At 29.3% G+C, this 14,985-nt stretch overlaps 2 protein-coding genes across 2 annotated transcripts; one reads left to right on the top strand and one right to left on the bottom strand.

The window, feature by feature from the left end:
- Positions 1-1,861: 1,861 nt before the first annotated feature.
- Positions 1,862-4,318, top strand: LOC145009123 (beta-glucuronosyltransferase GlcAT14B-like). The gene is made up of 5 exons (XM_078967784.1): positions 1,862-2,748; positions 3,085-3,160; positions 3,263-3,378; positions 3,478-3,834; positions 3,921-4,318. Exons 1-5 carry the CDS (start codon positions 2,178-2,180, stop codon positions 4,076-4,078), a joined length of 1,278 nt encoding a protein of 425 aa, XP_078823910.1. The 5' UTR covers positions 1,862-2,177; the 3' UTR covers positions 4,079-4,318.
- Positions 4,319-4,520: 202 nt separating this feature from the next.
- Positions 4,521-13,880, bottom strand: LOC145010031 (polygalacturonase-like). Its single transcript, XM_078968628.1, has 8 exons — positions 13,698-13,880; positions 6,619-6,633; positions 5,956-6,126; positions 5,835-5,861; positions 5,545-5,752; positions 5,381-5,462; positions 4,828-5,053; positions 4,521-4,748 (listed from the first exon to the last, which is right to left on the bottom strand). Exons 1-8 carry the CDS (start codon positions 13,878-13,880, stop codon positions 4,521-4,523), a joined length of 1,140 nt encoding a protein of 379 aa, XP_078824754.1.
- Positions 13,881-14,985: the final 1,105 nt, after the last annotated feature.

The raw sequence follows: 14,985 nt of genomic DNA, 5'->3' as shown, positions 1-14,985 counted from the left end.
AATAATATATATATATATATATATATATATATATATATATATATATATATATATATATATATATATATTCCAAGTATCACATTCATTTGAAACTCACACTACAACTCAAGAGTTTTCTAATTTATGTATATTTATTAGTTACAACTCAAGAGTTTTTAATTTATGATTATTAATTATTAATCACTAATAACCTTTTATTTTCTTTTCTTTTATAAGTTTGTAAAGCTTTGTTCATTAAAAACATTAATGTATTTGAAGAGATTTTTGATTTAAATATGAAGAGTTCATATAAATGTTATAATAGATGTTTTAGTGTGTTTATGTTATTAAAAGTTATAGTGTTTATTTTTCATATTTTTACAATTCGTTGTAGATATATCTTTTTTAATATAAATGTTATAATAGATGTTTTTATATTTTTATGTTACTAAAAGTTGCAGTTCATATTTTTATTCATACGTTTTGTTACCCGTTATATTATCATTCATTTGATATACAATTTATACAATTTTAAACGGTTTATAAAATTATCAAATAATTATATATATCACAATTACTTAAAAATTAAACTATAATATTTAATAAAACTAATATGTTAACTATATGTTTGTTTTACTACAAACATTTTGTTTCAAAGTAAAAATATTAAATAATAATTTTGTAAAAATTATTATTTAAACTATATAATTCTATTCTCATGCAACCCGCGGAGATTGGCCTAGTTAAGTATTAAAACAAGCATTTAAGCTTAAAAGCTTAAAATTTGATTTGTCAAAATCATTCTCCCACTTTTAAATTAAGAATTGAAAGTGTGATCCATTTTCATCTTGGGGAGGGAATCTCCATTCAATGCTTCCCCTAATAACACCCCCCCCCCCCTCCCTTCATGAGTTCATGGTAGTTTCCAGGCGATGATAGATGCTTGCTACGTAATTATGATTTATACTTTAAAAAAAACATGATTAGGGTCTAGGGACACCTTCCCCTCGAATGGCTAGGAGATATCAAAAGATTATACTTTTATCAATAAGTTGCAAACACATGCAATATAGTGTATAAATAGGCAATCACATGCAATCACACTAATAATTTGATAAAATATAATATTTTTAAGCATTTCATCAAATATACTGATTGAAAGAGAAATCATTCAAGATCTTTCCCGGTTTTTATTGTGCCTTTTGATTCAATTGCCTTAGTATTTTCCAATTTTGGTTTTGAGATATACTTTTACCATTGATTTACGATTTTAACGAGTGATTTTTTTCTAGTTTATTTTAGTTATAACACATGAATCTCACTATGGGTAAAATCAAACCTTATATGTAGGTAGCACTTGAGAACTTACATAAATATACAGATTATTCTAAAGCCATATTTGGATTTAGACTTGAGAGCACCCTTTGGTATAAAGACATGATCATAATCTATTACCTTGTTTAATTTTTATGTTAGATCGTACGTCACTACCCCTAGATGTATGTAGATTAATACGTCGACTCTTTTCAAAATATTAATGAACACCCCTCTCTTACTTACGTACCAAACAAAGTGACTTCCAAATCCTGAACTTCACTTTAAAAAACGGATACATCATACATTATATTAACTTGTAACTATTACTACTTTACATCAAGAATGAAAATTTGTTATTACAAACATATATATATATATATATATATATATATATATATATATATATATATATATATATATATATATATATATATATATATATATATATATATATATATATATTCGTGCATATCTTAATATAATATTATTAGATCATATATATTAAAAAGTCAAAAGATAACCTTTTTAATAATTATTGATGCGAAATTGAAGCAGAAGTTGACGCCCACACAGACCACTTTCTCTCCCCCACAAACTTCACTAATCACTATTCACTATTCACTGTGCCTGTGCGAAGACCACAATGTGTCCGTTTTCTTGCAATAATCAAACTTCACGAGCACTATCTCCCTAGATTCCTTTCTTTTACTGGATCGAAGAATAATCATCACCCTCGCATTTAATTACATCACCTTTCTCTCATTCTTCACTTTCCCAAATCCCTTAATCGATTAAAGACGACATCAGGATCAAACATCGAGAAAAAACCCCCAAAACCATCGTCTCCAAATGCCCAAATTTGATCCTAACTGTAACTCCTGATGTTGTCATCAATGGAGACCGCGGTTAAACCCTTGAGAAAGAAAACATGGTTTCTCCCTCTGATCTTGTCTCTCCTCACTTCATCAATCCTCGTAATTTTCTCCTTGTTCTTCACTTCAACTTCGAATCCTTTTCATCAAACCCCGTTAAAGTCCAAAACCCAACAAAACCCAGTTTTTGTTGAATCAAAACTGTACATCGCACCCACGAAACCGGTTTCATCCATACCGAAACTTGCGTATTTGATCTCTGGTTCGAGTGGTGATGTTGAGTCGTTGAAAAGGACGCTCAAGGCACTATATCATCCATTGAATCAGTATGTTGTGCATTTGGACCTTGAATCTCCCGCTGAAGAACGATTGGAGCTGGTTGATTTTGTGAACAACGAGGCTGTGTTTCAAGAAGTAGGTAATGTTAGGGTGGTGTCTAGGTCTAATTTGGTAACTTATAGAGGACCTACTATGGTTACAAATACGCTTCATGCTGCTGCGATTTTGTTGAAGGAAGGTGGTGATTGGGATTGGTTCATCAATTTGAGTGCCTCTGATTATCCTTTAGTCACCCAAGATGGTACGTAATCCTCAATTTAACTATCTTTCCCCATTCAGAACTTTCGTCGAACAATTGTCCCGCATGGTATTCTTTTTGGCAAAATATGTACTATTTCCTAACTTCGTCTTGAAAAATGTCAACAAAATCGATGCTTAAAATGGATAAGGATGATTTCTTATGTCTTTTCTGATTCGTGTTGACATGAACCGATTAAGAAAGCCCAACTTTATTGGTTCATCGATCATATATTCAACAAGGAAACATCCATCGTGAAAAATGTGTAGTGATTAGTTAAAATATCCCCCTTTAGGTTCTTTTTTTATCACTCAAGGCTCGTATTGTAATGTTTGACAGATTTGCTTCACACATTGTCAACTGTGCCTAGAGACCTAAACTTTATCGAGCATACAAGTGACATTGGTTGGAAAGAGTACGCACATCTTCTTACCCTTTTTAGTACTACAATTCTTTATGTATTTCCATATAAAAATGCAATTTTTTAGGGTTCTTCATCTTTTCTTTTTTGTTATAGATACCAAAGAGCGAAGCCTGTTATAATTGATCCAGGGCTATATAGTCTTAAAAAATCAGACGTATTTTGGGTCTCCCAAAAAAGAAGTGTTCCTACTGCTTACAAGCTCTTCACAGGTAACTTTTAACACATTTTCTTGAAAATAATCTTGAACATGGTTGTATTTGTGGTCCATTTTAGAAATATAATAAAACAATTGATTTTATTTTTCATAGGTTCAGCATGGATGATGCTTTCAAGACCCTTTATAGAATATTGTTTATGGGGATGGGATAACCTTCCAAGAATCGTCCTTATGTATTATGCAAACTTTCTTTCATCTCCTGAAGGCTATTTCCACACTGTAATTTGCAATGCTGATGAGTTCAAGAACACAACTGTAAATCATGATCTTCATTTCATTTCATGGGATAATCCACCAAAACAACACCCTCATTTTCTCTCCATTGATGATTATCAAAGAATGCTTGAAAGCAATGCCCCTTTTGCAAGAAAATTTGGTGAAGATAAAGAATTGCTTGACAAAATTGACTCTGAACTTCTTGAAAGAGAACCCAATGGTTTTGTCACAAGTAAAATCTCATTCTCTTGAAACTATTTTTCTAAATTCTAATCAAGAAACTCAGTTTTACCAATATATATTTTAAATAATATGCAGGAAGTTGGTTGGAAAGAAGTGATACAAATAGAAGCATAGCTGAAAGCATAGCCAAAAATGCAACTGAACTAAAACCAGGTCCTGGAGCTGAAAGGATTAAGACACTTATAAGTGGTATGCTTTCAGACAAAGATTTTGATGCAAAGCATTGTGTCTGATATAAAAAAAGGTTAAGATTGTATGTATGCAGAGTGCTCTCCAAGGTGAATTCTTCTTGGAATATTTTACTAAAAAGATCTCAGATTTATATATAGATATTAGATATTATTAGCTCAAAACATGCAATAATAATATTCTTGGATTAGATCTAGTTCTTGAAACAGGATCCGAGGTTCACTTCACTCCAACTTCTGTTAATTGACTAAGTGTTAATGCAACTTGAGTGTCATTAGCTTTTCCATGGTTGAGTTTATATTTTTCTATTTTTACCCCTGAGCAAGGTCCGGATTTATTGAAGTGTAAGGTGATGACAAGTTGGCAATGTTGGAAATGTATGTAATTCAAGATAAACTTTCATTATATTAGTAATAGCATCCTGGATTTATAAAGATACATTCCATAATATTTGTGATGAAATCATGAACCCTAAATGGATGAAATCTAGTTCCTTAAACATGGTCCTGGGTGCACTTCAACTTCTGTTCCTTTAGCATTTGTGCAATTAGCAGTCACCGGGTTACCTTGTTGAACAGACACTAAGTTTATAGTATCCATTGTAATCCTTGAGCAAGGTACGGATTTACTACAGTTTAAATTGATAGCAATCTTGGAAGATGATGTGCCATGAAGATTCTTGTAAACCACATCGCTTATTTTGACACCGGTTTCCTTGATCAAACACAAAAATTAGGTTTTTATAATGGCTATGATCATGAATATATGAACTACACTAATTAATGGTTATTACCTCTTCTTTGCATTTGCCACGGACGTCACAGTAATTTTGGTCTATGATGATTGGGTTGTTTACGGCATCAAATTCAAGATTCTCGAAAGTAATATTTCGAACGTTTCCTTGACCTCCTTGCCAAGTCTTGATTCGAGCTCCATTTGAGGTTCCTTTCAATGTGGAGTCGCGTATGTGTATGTGCTCAACATGAACGATTTCTTTGTTCTTTCCTAAGCTCCCGATACTGTAAATAAATGATAGAAAAAGGAGTTGTGGAGTCACAAGCTAACTTGTGGAGTTTGTTACACAGGACAAGACACAAGACAAAGTATATATAATGGACTTGTATTGCGTTTGAGGTGCATTAGATTAGTAGTAAGATAAAAAAGGATTATAAATTTTGCTGTCATTCAAAAACTATATAATATAACTTGCTCTCTAGAGGATGTATATGCCATTTTTTATCATTATATTAGCTCTAGAAAGTTTGTCTAGTCGCATCGAAATCATCTTTTATTCTATCTCATCTAACTAAGACATTCCAGATGTTAATAGGGTTTGGGTTGCTTACCTTATACCATGCCCTGGTCCACAATTGATATTGGCTATATCTATGTTTGATATGTAGTCCCCTATTGAAATGCAGTCATCACCTGTTGGTGACATGGATAAAGTTGTCAATTCACTTGTATCTACACATAGTTTTCTATAAATTTTATGACATTTACAACAAACCTGTTCCAATTATTGAGTTGGTGATTTTGACAAAATGAGAAGAATGGATGTGAATGCCATCAGTATTGGGGCTATGTTCAGGTGATTGGATCGTTACATTATCAACATTAAACCCTTTGGAATTTAGTATGAGTACGTGAGTTTGTGGGCTATTAACCATATAAATGTCTCTTAATGTGCTCTCCTTGCATGATATAAACTTGAAGATCTACACCAATTTTGGCTAACAAATTTGATTAATTGTAATGTACAACAAACATTGGATGAAACATGGTTTGAGTCAAACTTACCGTTGGTGCTAGTTTGGTGCACCCCTCCTAAAAACATGAAAAATGTTAGGTCATGTAGGTTGTGAAAACTTTAGACCAAAAAAACATTGATTTGCAATTAATTAGTTACAAATTAAGATACCAATACTGGATGATATCGACAAGACTGGTCCCACCAACGCATTCCTTGTCCATCTATAAGGCCATATCCATACACATTAAGGCCTACTACATCTTTAAAAGCTATCCATTGACTAGAATCACGACCATTCCATGATTCTGGAGCACCCGGAGCGATAATTTTTCCAAAAATCTGAAAGATGAAGTGATGTATATAGATATTACAATGATTGTTTACTAGAATTTGTTATGAGAATGCCAAATGATTACATGACAATACTATTAGTTAGGCTAGTCACAAAAATGACCCAAACATAAGGTGGCTTTTCTCACCATTTTGCCATCTTTTTTAAATTTGTTTGTGAGGCATTGTAACAAATAGAATCTTTTAAAATCTAACATTTTGTGTGGATGATCCCTCTTAACCAAGTCACCAGAGATAAGTCAATAAAGATAATTTCAATAAGATGATCCCCTCTACTCTTTGCCCATATGAGTCTCTATATCTTAGTCATTTAATGGTTCTTGTCAATTTGCTTCCTAGATTTTGAGGAAAGTTTTAAGTTGGTTGGGGGCCTCATCCCTCCCGGAATTATGAATTTGGATTTGATTTACCATTCTAAGGCTATGTTGGACAAATTAATTGATAGCTGAAAAGAGCTCATAAAATGGTGTTTGATAATACTAGTTGATAAACTAACTGAAATATATAAATTAAAAAAAAAAAAAAAAAAAAATCATATAGAAGTATGAGTTTTTTTTATAATTGTTAAAATGTATCTTTGATAGAAATTTTTAAAAACTTAATAAGTTGGTTGGAACTCTAATCTTAATAGCTTTTTAAAAAGTTGATTTATAAGTTACTTTTTAGTTTGTCGAATATGATAAAAAAAAAGTAATTTAAGAAATAAGTTAGTTGTGGCATGTGAAACATAAGAGTCATAGGAGAAGAAAGTTAGAATGTCTTTGTTTTGACATTCATGATCGTATCTCATTTCTTTTTTCGATGTATTCTCTTTGCGGCTAGCCTCTTGGCTGTCTTTCTAATTAAATTATTGTTCTAGAAAAATCATTGACTGCCTTTTAAAATTTATCACAAAAAATACCTCTAATTTCGTAAATTAAAATTTTTGAAATACTTTTATTTTGAAAAAAATTGTTTTCTGAATGGTCCCCAAGTTTCTCAAATGATGAGTTGTGTGTTGGAGTCAATTAAGGTGTACATGATTTAGTGACAACTTTCTTAACAATGGTTGTTCTTGTCAAAAGCGTTTCAACAATTAAGGAATGTTACCTTCTTTTAACTTTTAAGTGGTTAGAATCATCTTTTAAAAGGTTCAGTTTAGCACCCTTGTAAGAAAAGTAAAGAAGTCTGGATCCAAAAACATTTACTTAGGCATTCGATTCGCTAAGTACAAGAGAAAACGAGGAAAATTTTGTAATCTAACCATAATGTATTGTATATTTAAAGAAAATAATAAAAATAAGTGTTTTTGGTAAAAATAACCACTAAGTTTGGAATAAGGATTGTAGATAGAGAAAAAAAAAATTATGCCATAAAAGCATTTCAGACTAATATTCCAAAGTTCCGACTAGAATTTTGGAGTTCAAAAAAAAAAAACTCCGAATAAGAATAAGTTCGAAATCCAATGAACAATTTCGAAATTTCAAGATTGTTTTTTCTTTTTACTTAAATCTAACCAAAAATTAAACATAGTAAATACAAAGTATATTTGATATTAGCACATGAAATCAAACATTTGATTTAACACTTTAAAATTGAAATTTCAGGCATAAGTAAAGATATTTATTTGGAAAAGACTAAACTGCACAAATGGTCAATGTGGTTTGTCGAAAATTATTACTTTGGTCCAACAATGTTTGGACTAGCACCAGAGATCCAATTTTTTATTTTGTTGCTTGGTCTAATTTGCTATAAAATTTCTTAATGACGAAATTGCCTTTAATATTTTCTTTTTTAGTTTGTTTTTATTATTTAAATATTCTAATTAAAAGAAACATAAAAAGAAATTTTTCCTCGTATATTTTATTTTTATAATTTATTATAACAAAAAATAGAGAGAGAGAGAGAGAGAGAGAGAGAGAGATTGCATTTTCATTTTCTATTTATTTTTTCTGTTATAAAAAATTATAAAAAAAAATATAAAAGAAAATTTTTCTTTTTAATTTTCTTTTAATTAGAAAAATCTTTAAATAATAAAAAAAACAAAAAAAAAATAAGGGCAAATTCATCATTATGAAAAATTTTGTAGCAAATTGGATAAAACTCGCAACAAAATGAAAAGGTTGGACCACTGGTGCTAATACAAACATTTTTGTACAAACCAAATTGATTATTTGTGTAATTTAGTCTTTGGAAAAAACACAAAGAAAGAATCCCAAATTTTGAAGATTGAATTCAAAATGGGAAACGAATAAGTGGTCGTTTTCCAAAAACCGTTTTTTTGGTTATTTTCTTTAATAAATTTCATTTACAGTGATTAGTTTATTCAATTCCAAATTTTTAAACTTTTATTGATTGGAATACTAAAATAATATAAATGTCAGAATATTAGTATCTTATAATTTAAAATTAAAATAAAACTTTTACATTTCATTTAAAAGTTAAAAGATAATATAGGTATTACAAAAATAAAAAAATATAATAAATGTGTTATCATAGATATCTATAAAAATTAAATAAAGTTTTAAACAATATAAACATGACAAAATTAAATAAAAGGTCGATGTGATTTACCAAAAGTCACAAATCTAGTTTTTGTTCATTTTTTTTTACGTACATGGTCCTTTATGATTTCTAAAACTTGCATGAATGGTGTTTTTTGCTAACCTCGTCAGTTTTTCGTCCGTTAGAGTGAGGGTAATCGTGTTTTAGAGACCACTTTAACATACTATTAGGAAAGCAAACAAATTAGATGTACGAGCGGTTAATGAAAATGGCGCGACCTACGAGCGGTTTTTACCAAATTTAATGACATATTTGAAATTCATAATATATATATATATATATATATATATATATATATATATATATATATATATATATATATATATATATATATATATATATATATACACAAAAGTGGTAGCAATAATTTCAATATTTTATCAACTGTGTGCTACCACTACAAGTTTTCCAACGGGGGTAAAACATTCGACCACCAAAAAGCGTGGAATGTTTGTCGTGCGGGTCCAAAATGAGTCCTTAATCTGAAAGCGATACACTTAGAATCGACCACCAGCTCTGACAAAAGGCCAAGTGGGTTTTTGGCAATGAATATGTAGTAAATATGACATGATGTAGATATGACAACATTTTTTTTTAATGGAGATATAGTAACTATATCTCTTAGCCTAAAAAAAATGAAATTACCTTTACACTAAAGTACAAAAACTAATTGTGTTAGCAAAAATGATAATTCATGCAAGTTTTAGAAATCACAAAGACCATGTTCATCATTTAAATTTAATAAGAACCGAGTTTGTGACATTTAATGGAAAACAAAAACCATTTATATAATTGTATCTATCAAAATCGAAACAACTATCTCATAAAACTAGGGGTGTTTGTTTGGATATATCAGTTTGATCCGATCCGATCTAGTAAACCCAAATAGATTTCGGTTTTCAAAACATAAATCAAAATAGTGCAAATTACATTCAGATATGATCCTACCAACCAAATTACAATTCGGTTGGATCGGTTTTTCACAATTCGATTTTTAAGAGCTAAGACATTTTGAAAATATATATAACTTAAATATTAGCCAACTCTATAAGTACAAAAAAAAAAAAAAAAAAAAAAAAAAAAAAAAAAAAAAAAACTTTTTAGTTATGAATAATAATGTATGAACATTTATTAAGAAAAAAAATATTATAAATTAATATTCCAATGAAAAAAAACTGGTGATAAGAAGTAAATATTAATGTATGATATTGGATAAAAGTTCTTATAACTAAAAAAATAATTTAGTAAATTTATAAATGATTAAAAATAAATATTAAAAATAAATAAAAAGTTGTTCGATTTTTTGGACTATTTGGTTCTTAATTTATAAACTAAAACCAATCCGAAATCAAAATAATGATTCGGTGTAACTTAAAATCAATCCGAAAATCCAAATTAAATAGTCCAATCAAAATTATCAAAGTACACAATTCAATTTTAACCAAATAGTGAACAACCGTATATGCAAACATTTAATTCTATTGTTACACCAACCTTTTTTGATCATGTAGGGATAGCTTTGAAACATCAACTTTTTGAACCTTTTGAAAATAAGAAATTAAATATTTTCTTATATTTTAGTCCTATTATTCTTCTATTCACATTAAATAGTGATAAGTGGATTATAATATTATCAATTTCATTAAATATATCAATAAATATTACACATATCAATATTTATATGATAAGATGATAAATAAAAATAAAATATAAAAAGATATTTATACATTTCAAATGTACATTTAATACTCCTAAACCAAAAGCTTTTTAGTGTTCTAGACAGTTGATTGATTTTAAAGAATAACATCGTGTTTGGTTTTATATAAATAAACTTTATATGAGAGACTTTAATGAATAATTAAATGTGACTATCTTATTTGTTTGTTACCTCGTTATCCCAACCAATACTTTAATATTGGACAGTGATTTGTATACAACTTTTAGTTGTACATAACAATTTATGTTTTAAGCGATTGTAGTGTACAACTGTATAAAACATAATTTATTGTGTATTGTTAAAAAATATTGTGTACGAATCAATTACCTTTTAATATTTGATTTTTTAGATTTAAATTTAAATATTTGGACAAGTCAACTATTTGGTAACTAGCCAAACCGGTGGATCTTAATTTATATGGAAATGTGCAAAAAAAAAAAGGCTATATATATTGAATGTATTGACAAAAAAAAATCATTCTTGAATTTTTTTACATTTTTATTTTTGTATTTTAACTATTAAAATCGGTAAACGTTTGCAAAATAATATTTGTAACCGGTTAATACCAGTTTTAAGGGTAATAAAGAAAAAAAAGTTATGGATGACTTTTTCGTTAATAAAATTAAAGTTTAAAGATTTTTTTGAAATTTTTTTTACATATACTAAATTTATTGGAAGAATAAGTATGTTTATTTATTAAAAAAATGCAACATAAATATAAATTTTTTTATTAAAAAACACATAATGGTAATTTATATATCATTTTTGGAACTTTTTATGATTCTCTTTAATGAATACTACTACTACAATCATAAAGATATCATTTATATCCTACATAAGTTAAGAGAACTTTGTTAATATGTCGCAAGAATTGCATTTCTAACTGCTACTTCATTATTGAATTTTTAGGTTTTGGATGTAAAACGACTACAAATCTACAACTTACTGAAGACCCTTTCACAATCGAAAAACGCCTCGTAAAATACAGGCTTATCAGAGGCTGTTATTTCTAAATAGAGTTCCATTATACACACTATGTGGCCTAGAAACACATTTCTTACGACAAATCAATAAAAGTTTGTTTTTGTGTTCATTAATGGTTCATATTTATCAAAAGAAAATCCATTTTAACCTTTTATGAGGTTTTGCACTATCTTAGTTGGTTACTATTACCATAAAAGTCATCATATTTACACATCTCCACGACCACCCTTTGCCAACACTAACATCATCTTCACCACAAAACATCGGTAGCCCTATCAACACCGTCTCCGACCTACCTTCTGCATTCTTCATCTCCAACCTACCGTCATCACCATCGTCTACCTACTATTCTTTTTCTTTACATCTTGATAAAAAGTTCAAAATGACAAAACTTACCTAAATGTAAGGCATTAATAAACACACAATTGGACTTAGAACATAACTACACATTTCATTTAAATAGGAGGACTTTTATAACAATAACCCTAATATAAGAGCTACAATAATTATAAAAAATATACTAAATACGATTAATAAGACTTTTGTTGATTTGTCGTATTGAGTGTGTTCTAGGCCACACATATATCATGGAGCTCTATATATGAATATTTAGATGATATCTTTATAAGTGTAGTAATGATATTTATTAAAGATATTACAAAAAGAAATCCCAAAATGATATATAAATTATCATTATTGTGTTTTTTAATAAAAAAAATGAGCTTTTTTTTAGTGAAAATGATGTTGATGATGTCTTTATTTTATGTTTTTTAATAAATAGATATAAGTTTTCTTTAAATAAATTTACTATATATAAAAAGAAAATCTCCAAAAAAAAGGCCTTTAACTTTAACATTATTAACTAAAATGTCTTTAACATTACTAACTTTAACATTATTAACTATATATATATATATATATATATATATATATATATATATATATATATATATATATATATATATATATATATATATATATATATAGGGTTAGGTTAATATGTTCTAACTATCTATTATGTACATGTATAATTGATTCTGTACCAATCATTTTTGTTATTTTAAGAAAATAATTAATGCATATTACATGTTAAAGATATAATGAGTATTAATTAAATTTTAAGCATTTAAAATTCATTAAGTACTTTATTAAAATAACAAAAATCTCCAAAATCAATCCTACATACATAATAAATAGGAAACATTATATATATATATATATATATATATATATATATATATATATATATATATATATAGAGAGAGAGAGAGAGAGAGAAAGAAAGAAAGAGTTATAATTTAAGCTTTAAACCCGACATTAACCAAGTACAATTGTTTTTTGGCAAACATTCACTGTTTTTAATGGTTAAATTGCGAAATAAATAAAGTTTGACTTTTTTATTAGTAGAACCAAAATATATAGGTTTTTTTTTATAGATCTCCGTAATTTATACAAATAAACTTAAATTTATATTCAAGAGACTTTAACAACGCATTAAATACGCACATGTCATATAGTTTGTTTTTACCTCATTAACCCATCATATAGTTTTTTGTTCTTTAGCTCATTAAACCAACTAAAGTGCTTTAAATATTTGATTTCATATGCATAAAAAACAATTTGTTGTGTAGTTTTAAGTTTCCGACCAAGGTTTTGAAAATCGGATCGGAAATCGAACCAGTCGTCTTACTGGTTCGATGGTTCAAGTGGTCCAACCGCTCGGACCGGTCTCAAAAACCGGAAAAACCGGATGAAATCATATTTATATTTAATTATATAAAAAATACAAAAAATGAAAAAAAAAAATTTAATTTCCGGTTTTGACCGGTTTTCACCGGTTCAAGCAAATACCGGTTTTTTGACCTTTATGAACCGAATCCAGGACCGGTTCCCGTTTGAACCGGTCGAACCGGCTGGTTCGGTCCGGTTTTCAAAACATGGTTTCCGACTAATTTGTTAAAGACAACAAGTCTTTACCGATCACATCTTCATTTCGGAATAAAAATATATATACAAAATAAAAATCAGATATCCTTATATCTTTTGTTCCTATACATCCTCTTATTCATATAATCAAAAAAGATGTTAAAATTCAGAAAAATTATTAAGAGAGAGAATTAATGATGTCAAAATGTCATTATTCTATATGAAAAGGAAAATGAATGGAAACATAATGTATGAAGATATTTAATTTTTCATAAATAAAATAATATAAAGCATAAATAAATGTTACCGCAAAACGAATGCTTTGGGGGTTGCATGGTCCAAGAAACATGAGAGGATTCAACAAGAAAGTCCCTTTAGGAACTATCACCTTTGCATTTTGTGTTCTTGCATTACATGCATCTCTCCATGCATTCACAAATGCCTTAGAATCATCAACTTCTCCAAAACCACTGGCTCCATAATTAAAGATGTTGAATTCATCAATAGGCCAACCAACGATACCACTAACTAAACCAAGAAGCAACATCAATGGAAACATATTTTTCTTCATTATAACATAAGAGAAAGAGAGAATTTCGTACGAAAAACTATATTATAGAGGTGAATATGTGCTAGAAAGACGGTGTAAATGCTTAAGTTAACATGTATTAAATATATGAGGAGTTTTAGTAGAATATAACAAACAACAAGTACATTGGTAATGTTGTAGCATCCCATAAAATTTCAACAATTTTAAACTTTTCAAAATGATCCTTTTACTAATAAAATGTTCACAAAATGGTGTTCTCAAAACATTAAATGAAAATCAGTGCCTCCCAAGATCAATGACATGTAATCAGGATGTGTACGGTCACGCCTTCACCTTGCCACAAATATCTAAAATACCTGAAACCATAAACCCAAAAACTGTAAACACAAAGCTTAGTGAGTTCCCCCAAAGTACTAACACATGACAGATAATATAAACAACAAACAACATGCATACAGGGCCTTCAGCATGACTGGAATGCCCTACCGGCCTACAGTCCATTTGGTACGCCCACAGAGTCTTCAGTTTGACTAGAACGCCCCACCAGCCTACAGTCTATCTTGTACGTTCACAAAACCTTCAACATAACTAGTATGCCTCACCATGCCTTTAGCATATCTGGAACGTTCTCTGGTTCTTCGGCCTGACTAGGATGGCCTACTGGCCTTCAGTCTATCCGGGACGCCCTGGGTCTGTTGGCCTTCAGCACTAAGCAGGACCGCCTCAACCCAACCATACACCCAAACCATGTCGACATATACATAACAGATAAGAATACATATAACATAATGATATAAATATTACTGGGTTTGTTGACTGGCAGCACAAAGTAGTACAGTCTCAACCCAACCACACTACATCAACACATGCGACCAGTAAACATATAGCCAGAATAGATAACAGGAGGATCTAAAAGATCACTAAGCATAACATCATCCTATCTACTAAGATACAGATCTAACAGATCACCACAATACTTAGTCATATGATAAACCAGGATAACAATCTAAAGGGTCGACATTGGTGCTTTTAACCCATAAGTACAATTAGAAAGACTCACTTCGTATTGCCGAATCATACAGATAATCCCTAGCTGTTGGTTGACAGATTTCCAAATCGCCAACAT

The sequence above is a fragment of the Lactuca saligna genome, chromosome 8 (genome assembly GCF_052625555.1).
Source record: "Lactuca saligna cultivar CGN05327 chromosome 8, ASM5262555v1, whole genome shotgun sequence".
NCBI classification, from domain to species: domain Eukaryota; kingdom Viridiplantae; phylum Streptophyta; class Magnoliopsida; order Asterales; family Asteraceae; genus Lactuca; species Lactuca saligna.
The sequence above is the reverse complement of the archived record's forward strand: the minus strand, read 5'-3'. Positions and strand labels throughout refer to the sequence as shown.

Excerpts from the sequence above, each read along its gene's own strand:
- LOC145010031 (XM_078968628.1), bottom strand. The coding sequence starts at position 13,880 with ATGAAGAAAAATATGTTTCCATTGATGTTGCTTCTTGGTTTAGTTAGT. Across the intron at positions 5,862-5,955 it reads GTCGATATCATCCAGTATTG|GAGGGGTGCACCAAACTAGC; the intron begins GTATCTTAATTT and ends TCATGTTTTTAG. Across the intron at positions 5,753-5,834 it reads GCACCAAACTAGCACCAACG|ATCTTCAAGTTTATATCATG; the intron begins GTAAGTTTGACT and ends AAATTGGTGTAG.
- LOC145009123 (XM_078967784.1), top strand. The coding sequence starts at position 2,178 with ATGTTGTCATCAATGGAGACCGCGGTTAAACCCTTGAGAAAGAAAACA. Across the intron at positions 3,379-3,477 it reads TGCTTACAAGCTCTTCACAG|GTTCAGCATGGATGATGCTT; the intron begins GTAACTTTTAAC and ends TATTTTTCATAG. Across the intron at positions 3,835-3,920 it reads ACCCAATGGTTTTGTCACAA|GAAGTTGGTTGGAAAGAAGT; the intron begins GTAAAATCTCAT and ends AATAATATGCAG.